The sequence below is a fragment of the Mustela lutreola genome, chromosome 7, assembly GCF_030435805.1.
Source record: "Mustela lutreola isolate mMusLut2 chromosome 7, mMusLut2.pri, whole genome shotgun sequence".
NCBI classification, from domain to species: domain Eukaryota; kingdom Metazoa; phylum Chordata; class Mammalia; order Carnivora; family Mustelidae; genus Mustela; species Mustela lutreola.
The window spans coordinates 109,688,628-109,697,215 of NC_081296.1; the positions used below are offsets into that span (position 1 = coordinate 109,688,628).

Genomic DNA, 8,588 nt, shown 5'->3' on the forward strand with positions numbered 1-8,588 from the left:
TTAACCTAAATATCAACTGTGGTTATTTCTTCTTTTAATGTCTTTTTACATATCCTCTATTGCTTGAACTTTTTAAAACAAGCATATGTTTTTATAATCTGGTCAGGGAGGGAACAGTTTTCATTTTGGAAGAAAAAAATGGAGTAGATTGGCTGTCCATTGTATTTTGAGATGAACTTTAGTCTTGTACAAAATACCTTAGAAAATCACTCCTTTTATCCCTCATAATACTCCACTGTAGTATTTAGAGGCTACCATATTGCTTTCATTACAGGCTCAACAGTCGCTGGATCTCATTCAGTCAAAAATAGTAAAAGCTGCTGGAGACACTACTGTTATTGAGAATAGTGATGTTTCCCCAGAAATGGTATGCATTTTCTTTTACCCCAGATCTCTAGGCTAATTACCTTGTTGTAAATTACATGAAGAATAAAAATGTGTGAGATCTCTCTCTGACTAAAAAAAAATGATATACTTCTGTCAGTTTTGTTGGATTCTTACCGAAGGTTGTCTTTTCTTCCAGATATTCCATCTCTGAAATGCACTTTTTTAATTAATGTTTTTATTAATGTCACTTTGGCTTAGTAAGATAGTACTTTAATTGTACTGTTTGTTTTGGAAGTATTATGGTATATTGCTGAAGAATGTGGGCTTTGTTAGACTGCCTGTGCTTGAATCCTGACCCTGCTACTTAGTAGCAGTGTGACTTTGGACAACTTTACTTAGCTTCTGTGTACTTTGGTTGCCCCATCTGTGAAAGGCCATATTAATAGCATCAAACCTGTAGGATTTTTGAAGGGAATAAATGAGTTACTATCTAAAACGTAAGAGTAGTACGTAGCTCTTAAAACGGTGCTGCCTAGCACTTAGAGCTCAATATATGTGAACTTAGTTTTACTGTTAAGAATGTCCTCTCCTTTGGTGTCTGGCAGATTTTTTTTCTGAGACGAGAAATGGATTTACAACTACTAATCAGAGTCTGGATTTTCACCTTTTTGGCCTAATGACTTAGCATAGCCTTTTTTTTTTTTTTTTTTTTAAAGATGTTATCTATTTAATATTTGACAGAGATCACAAGTAGGCTTGTGCTGAGCAGAAAGTCCTATGTGGGGCTCAGTCCCAGAACCCTGAAATCATGACCTGAGCTGAAGGCAGACACTTAACAAACTGAAGCACCCAGGTGCCCCTAAGTAATATTTTTATAATTTAAATGTATATGTATACAAGTTAAATCATAAAGAAATTTAAAAAGTTAAATCATAAAGAAAAATAGAAAATTCTTTGCTTTATCTGAAAGTGAGGAAAGCCTTGCTTAACACACTGAGCCACCCAGGCACCCATAACGTAGCTTTCTTTGGTGCAACCTAATTTGTGTCACTAGATAGCAAACACTGTTTCTATATGTGTTTTTTGTTAATTTTTGTCATTTTAAAGATTTCTCATGTTTGTATCTAAAACAATAAAATATTCTGCTTTAGGTTGCAAATACCTTTTCCTTATGTTTGGAGTTTTTTCATCTCTTCCCTCTTCTCTTCAGGAGTCTTCTGAGAAGGAGACGATGTCTGTAAGTCTAAATCAGACTGTCACACAGTTACAGCAGTTGCTTCAGGCAGTAAACCAACAGCTCACAAAGGAGAAAGAACACTACCAGGTATTAGGTAAGAGTAACTGAAGTACTGTTGTCTCTTTAGGGCTAATTGACAGAATGTGTGTATTTGTAGTGAGGGTTTACCAGGACTACCAGAGCTCCTGTTGCCCTCATTGAAATATTCCCTTTCTCTCTTTCAGCCCCTGCAAATAACAGGTTTAGCTTTCTTAGAGTTTTATTTTCATCTCTTCCATGTTTTGGTCTCACAGCTTTGGGTGGGGGGACCTTTTTTTGACTCCTTTGACCTTCTTATAAAACAGGCTCTCTTACAATTTGTTTACCTAGGTTTTATTCATTGCATAATATGGGCAGCTGCTTCTGTAGTTTATCCTGATCTTAGTTTCGGTAAAGTATCTGTGATTTTTTTTTTATAACTTGGTAAAATAAAGTTAAATGTTTTTACTGAGATTAAATACTGAATTGAAAATCAAGTCATCACAGTTTTTTTAAAATTGGAAACTGAGTTTTTACTTAAGTCTGCTTATAAAGTAATCAAAGAAATCTCACTTTTAAACATATCATTAACTAAACAATATTATGAAATTTTATTGCCCTCCTGATAGGTTAGGTGTCCTGGAAAAGTTGGATGTATCACCATTTTGGTTATAGAGGCATTCTGTCTCACTTTTATAGAATGATTGTCCTCTGGTCTGCCTTAGCATAAACTCTCCTTTAAAATGCTATTCAGGGTGGCTCAGTTGGTTGAGCGGCTGCCTTCGGCTCAGGTCATGATCCCAGCGTCCTGGGATCGAGTCCCACATAGGGCTCCTTGCTCGGCAGGGAGCCTGCTTCTCCCCCTGCCTCTGCCTGCCTCTCTGTCTGCCTGTGCTCGCTTGCTCTCTCTCCCTCTATCCCTGACAAATAAATAAATAAATAAAATCTTAAAAAATAAAATAAAATAAAATAAATAAAAAATAAAATGCTATTCAGGGGGTGCCTGGGTGGCTCAGTGGGTTAAAACCTCTGCCTTCTGCTCGGGTCGTGATCCTGGGATACTGGGATCGAGCTCCGCATTGGGTTCTCTGCTCAGCAGAGAGCCTGCTTCCATCTCTCTCTCTCTCTCTGTCTGCCTCTCTGCCTTCTTGTGATCTCTGTCTGTCAAATAAATAAAATCTTAAAAAAAAAAAAACTGCTAATCAGGTCATTTACCTCCATAAGATTTTGTGGAAAAATGCAACTCATTCTTTTAACCTGTCAGCAAAAATAATTACACCCTAATCATTTATCCTTGGTAAGCTGACCTCTCCATCGCCTATAGTTAAACTTCTGCCACATTACCTCCCTTTTCCAAATTAGAAAGTAATCTGCTTCCTGCTTTGCTGGTAACTCTCTTTCCCATGTTTTCAGCCTTATTCTCTTCTCTGCACATGCTCATTCTGCTCAGTCTTGAAAACCTACTCTAATGTCTTATTTTAACCTTGTACTTCCTTCAGTTACCACCCTAATTTTTTTTTTAACATTACTGTTTAACAGAGATTCTTAAAATAAGAAACTATTCTCACAGTATCTACTTCTTTACTTGTTTTAACAGCTCTGTGTACACTAGAATGCATTCTGATGAAAACTTTTTTGCTGAGGTCATTAGTGATTTCCTGATTGCTAGATCTGATACAGGCCTTTGTTTTGATACTGAAAGTATAAATTTCCAGTATAAGAAATTAAAAATAGTTATATGCTAAATAGGCTGAAGTCATCCCATAGGCCTTGGTGTGATAAGGAAAGGACTTCATTTCTGAGAGCCTCAAAAATTGTAAGATTACTTCCTACCCTGTGCCTTTCAACCTTATCAGTAGTATCTCTCTGGCACCTCAAAGGTGTTCTTTAGTGTTTCTTTTTCTTCCCAAACACGTGGTCTGCTCATACTAAGTCTTACGAACCTATTTCCACATTGGTCATTTTCATATTAAATTTGAGACTTCTACTGATTGTTGGTAGTATAACACTTTTATTTTTCAGAGTTTTTCTTTGATTTATGAAATTGTAGTAACTTGTTAAATATGTATATCCTGGCAACATAGCTAAAAACAAACTATAGTTTGGCTGGCAGCTTTTCTAAGTGATAACTCTTCATCAGCTAATGAACCTCAGTCCAAATTTGGCAGGTGGAAAGGTGGTTGAGCATCAGCAGTGCAGTGTGAAGGATAGAATGGATTGTATGAAGAAAAGCGTCTGCTAGGCATTTGAGAACTCTTTCTTCTGTAAGTTCTACCTGGCATTGGCGGTGGTAGCCCCTCCCCACAGTTTCCTTGGTTCCACAGCCTTTAAAACTTCAGCCATCATTTTTAGCTGGGTGTATTCTTCCTCTTGTGAACTATTTTTTTCCTTTTAAAAAGGGGGTGGTGGGAAGGATCAGAGGGAGAGGGAGAGTGAGAATCTTAAGCAGGCTGGATGGCCAGTGTGGAACCTGATGCAGGGTTCCATCTCACAACCCTGAGATCACGACCTGAGCCAAAATCAGGAGTCTGACATTCAACCAACTGAGTCAGCCAGGCGCCCCTCTTGTGAACTCTTTTAAAACTAGTACATATATTGGATGAGAAAAACAAACCCACTATTACGTGATGATTAAATTGGAAATACAGCTTATTAATCATCAAAACTTAGCTAATAGGTTAATATCTGATGTCAGGAAACTTGCTTCTTTTTAAGATATACAGCAAGTATATATCATATTTGTTAAGGGAAAAACAGTTTTTAAAAAGCAAAAATAGGGGGCGCCTGGGTGGCTCAGTGGGTTAAAGCCTCCGCCTTCAGCTCAGGTCATATCCCAGGGTCATGGGATTGAGCCCCGCATCGGGCTCTCTGCTCAGCAGGGAGCCTGCTTCCTCCTCTCTCTCTGCCTGCCTCTCTGCCTACTTGTGATCTATCAAATAAATAAACAAAATCTTTAAAAAAAGCAAAAATGGGATGACGATGTGCAGTTATTTAATTTTTTGAATTCTAATATACATTACTTAGCCTTTCTCTGAGCTGTAGGGGTATGTGTATTGACCTTATATCCTTAATTTATAAAACTTTAACCTTTCTTTTATTTTGGAAGTCTTCCTATCTCCTATCCCCCCACCCCAAAAATAGAAGATTGTCATCTTTTTCCTTCCTTTGTATGAATTAAGATACTTTTTTTTTTAAGCTTTGGACTAACAATACTAGTACTTTATAGTATGCTTTTTGTTGTTGTTGTTCCCAGATATCTATTTTTCTTATGTTTCTTTCATATTTGCTTGTCTTCTAAGTGTTCAAACTATATGTCTGACCATATCAGAAGATTTCATTACTCCAATGTCTTAGTCTGTTTGGGCTGCTATCACAAAAATTGCATAGACTGGGTGGCTTAAATAACGTTTATTTCTGACAGTCCATGCGTTGCAGAAGGGTCAAGGGAGCTGTCTGGGGTCCCTTTCAGAAGGACACTAATCCCATTCATGATGGTGGAGTCCTCCAAAGGCCCCACTTCCAAATGCCATTACACTGGAGGATTAGAATTTCAATATATGAATTTTGGGGGTAGGCACAAACACTCAGACTGTAACACTCAGGTCCCGTTTATGGAATCCTGTGGAGGGAGGAGGTTGATTTTTTTTTTTTTTTTTTTTAAGATTTTATTTATTTATTTGACAGAGAGAAATCACAAGTAGATGGAGAGGCAGGCAGAGAGAGAGAAAGGGAAGCAGGCTCTCCGCTGAGCAGAGAGCCCGATGCGGGACTCGATCCCAGGACTCTGAGATCATGACCTGAGCCGAAGGCAGCGGCCTAACCCACTGAGCCACCCAGGCGCCCCAGGAGGTTGATTTTTAACAGCAGTCACTTTATGAGTATCACTCTAAGCTTGAGAGGCTTCTGACTTGTGGTCATTTGCTTATTCTTCACAGCAACCCAGGGCAGTGGGTAGGTAGGTGTTGTTGTTTATTTTTTTAATTGCCATTCTACAGCCGAACCTCAGAGGTTCTGTAATTTGCCCAAGGTCATGCAGTTAGTGGCTGGGTGAGCTGGGATTTAAATTGAGGTGATCTCTGCCCAGTGCCTGTGCTCTTAGTGAGTACTTTTCTTTTGTAATTCAGGCATTCTGTGCCCTGACCTCTTTTTCTTGATGCTTTTTTTTTTCCTCCTCATTCTGTCTAATCCTTTGTTGCCAGCATCTTACAGTTTGGGTTGTCAATTCTGACTTTTTTCTAAAGTATTTTGTTGGCAATAGTGAGTTGGAGAGACTCTTAGTGTTACCTAGAAAAAAATTGAGGTGATGTTTTGTGTATGTGTTTTATATGTAGGTGCTCTCCCTGTTCTGTGTGACAAATAGATCTTATGATGTAGTTGTTTCTTGTTTCTGAAAGATATTCTTTTATAGTGGTATTGAAGTATAAGGATTAGTGTTCCAGAGTAAAAAGTAGCTTTTATATCTACACTTTACACTTGGCTATCACTGATTTTCATTTTCATTTTCTGTTGTGTGTTTACGTAGCACTTAAAGTGTCCTGTACCTGTGGGCTATGTAGACTTTCTGATCCAGTGTTAATCTTGTTTTTAATGGAGAACATAATAGCCAGTGATAACTTCACTTTTTCTATTTCTCATTCTTTTTCCCTTTTTATTTTGAAATAGTTCACACATAAAGAAAAGCTGAAAGAACAGTGCAACACTCATACATCCTTTACCTGCTTCATTTCTTTCCATGTATAAACGTATTTGGTTAATGTCAAACTGTTTGAAAGTACCTTTCAGATTTGACAGCTTATTCCTAGGCACTTGGGTATGCATCTTTGGAGAACAAAAGCATTCTGTTATAAATGCATTGTACCACTATCACATCCAAACAAAACCAGTACTTACATAAAATTACCCATTATTAAACCCATATTCAAGTTCCCCATTTATACTGCAAGTATCTTTTTAGCTATTTTTCCCAAACCAGGATTTATATGTTGGATCTGGTTAAGTCTTTTTAGTCTCTCTAATGACTTTTGAGGTTTAATTTCTTACAGTCATTTTATCTGACTTGGAAAGCTTCACATGACCTCAGAAAATTTCTGTCTGAAACTTTTATTCATGGGGGAGAGTTGTAAATTTCAGTGCTACTCATCTCATTAGCTTTATATTTTCTTGAGTAGAACTAACAAAAATGGATTCCCGATGTTCTCTTAAATTTTCTAATGGTATTTTTAAATCCCCACATTACTCTGTTTGGTCTGAGGTTTTCACTCATATTTTTAAATCCACCTCAAAAACTTCTGATTCCTGTTATTTCTCCCTTGTTTTTGATTACCATTAGTATAATTGCTTTGATCCTAGTTGAAAGAGCCATGCTGGATCAAATAGAGTATGTATGTTTGGTGTTTGACAAATGTCTTCTGATTGCCTTTTATTTCTTCTTTTAAAATGAATTTGTTTCTTTCTGATCTTTTACAGAGTGAAGTAACTGGGAAACTGTTCATTCAAGGATAACAGAAGGCATTGTATTATATTTTGCCAAATTAAAGCCTTATTTATGTTTTCACCCTTTCTACTTTGTCGGAAACACTGAACAGAGTTTTGTCTTTTCTAATCCTTGTTAGACTACTGATTTAAAGAGAGAAAAAAAAAAGCCAACTCTGTAGACACCTTCAGAGTTTAGTTTTATAATAAAAAACTGTTTGAATAATTAGACCTTTACATTCCTGAAGATAAAATAAACATGTAATCTTTTATCTTATTTTGCTCAATAAAATTGTTCAGAAGATCAAAAGTGGTAAAGACAATATAAAATTTAACATTTTAATACTGATGTTGTACACTGTTTTACTTAACATTTTGGGGGGGGGGAACTGCCTCTGACTTCAAGAAAACACTTTTTTGTTGCTAATGTAATCCGTTTTTTGTAATGGCGTCAGCAAATAAAGGGATGCTTATTATTCAAACTTGCTCTAATTTTCATTGTGCTTTAGCAGATCTCATTAGCTATACCGATGAACATAATTTAGAACACAGTTATTAATTGCAGCTCTTGGACAAGGTAAGATAGGTATTGTTACTCATACAGCTTCTGTAAGGGGAGTTCTGGGTCTTCTGTGTGGCTCTGTGCGCTGTGAACTGTGTCCTGCAGTGCTGTGTGCTGCAGAAAAGCCGAGGCGACAATTTAGCTTTCAGACCCACCACTCCAGCTTTTGGTGGAAGAGCTCTGCTTTTACACTTAACTGTTATTAACCAATAATAGGTAACTTTTTAGTGTCCTTCTTGTCAGGCACTATGTTATATAATTTGCATGTGTTATTTTTTGTTGAGGAAGTTCTAATTAATTAGATAATTTGATGCAAGCACTGAACCCTACAGATGCTAACTAACCACTGAATGCTGTCTTGTGCTACTGAATATGAAAGTGTCTGTTAGGCCATACTGTGGTCTCCTTTTTTTTTTTTTTTTTCCCAAAGATTTTATTTATTTGACAGAGAGAGATCACAAGTAGGCAGAGCAGCAGGCAGAGTGGGGAGGGGGGGAGCAGGCTCCCTGCTGAACAGAGAGCCTGATTGGGGCTCAATCCTTGGACCCTGAGATCATGACCTAAGCCAAAGGCAGAGGCTTAACCCACTGAGCCACCAAGGTGCCCCATACTGTGGTCTCCTTGCTATTTCATTAATGCTTCTACTTAAAACTCTCTTCTCTTGGATGTCAGTTGTGGCTTGCTTTTTCACCATCTGGAAATCTGAATGTCACCTTTCTCACCAGGTCTTTCTGGATCATCCAGTATCCCCCCTGCCTCCCTATCCACCTACCTATTTTTGTTATTACAATGTTTATAGCCTCCAGTATATACTTGGTCACACCTCTTCTTCCTGCTAGAAAGTTGCTGCATGAGGGCAGGAATCCTCTCTTCTGTTCTTTGCTTTTTCCTACCCTTGAGCAAGTGCCTAACACTTATTTGTGCTCAGGTATTGAAACAAATGAATGGATGAAATTCATTTTTATAGTTTTA

At 37.5% G+C, this 8,588-nt stretch overlaps 1 protein-coding gene across 5 annotated transcripts in view; it reads left to right on the forward strand.

Annotated features, from left to right (window-relative positions):
* KTN1 (kinectin 1) overlaps nt 1-7,536 on the forward strand; it is a 101,951-nt gene extending 94,415 nt beyond the window's left edge. For all 5 annotated transcript variants that reach the window (XM_059182167.1, XM_059182169.1, XM_059182171.1 and 2 more), the window contains 3 exons: nt 275-367; nt 1,538-1,658; nt 7,049-7,536. In XM_059182167.1, coding sequence (XP_059038150.1) covers nt 275-367; nt 1,538-1,658; nt 7,049-7,053 — 219 coding nt within the window. In that variant the 3' untranslated portion in view covers nt 7,054-7,536. The remainder of the gene's footprint in view (nt 1-274; nt 368-1,537; nt 1,659-7,048) is intronic.
* The last annotated feature ends 1,052 nt before the right edge of the window (nt 7,537-8,588 follow it).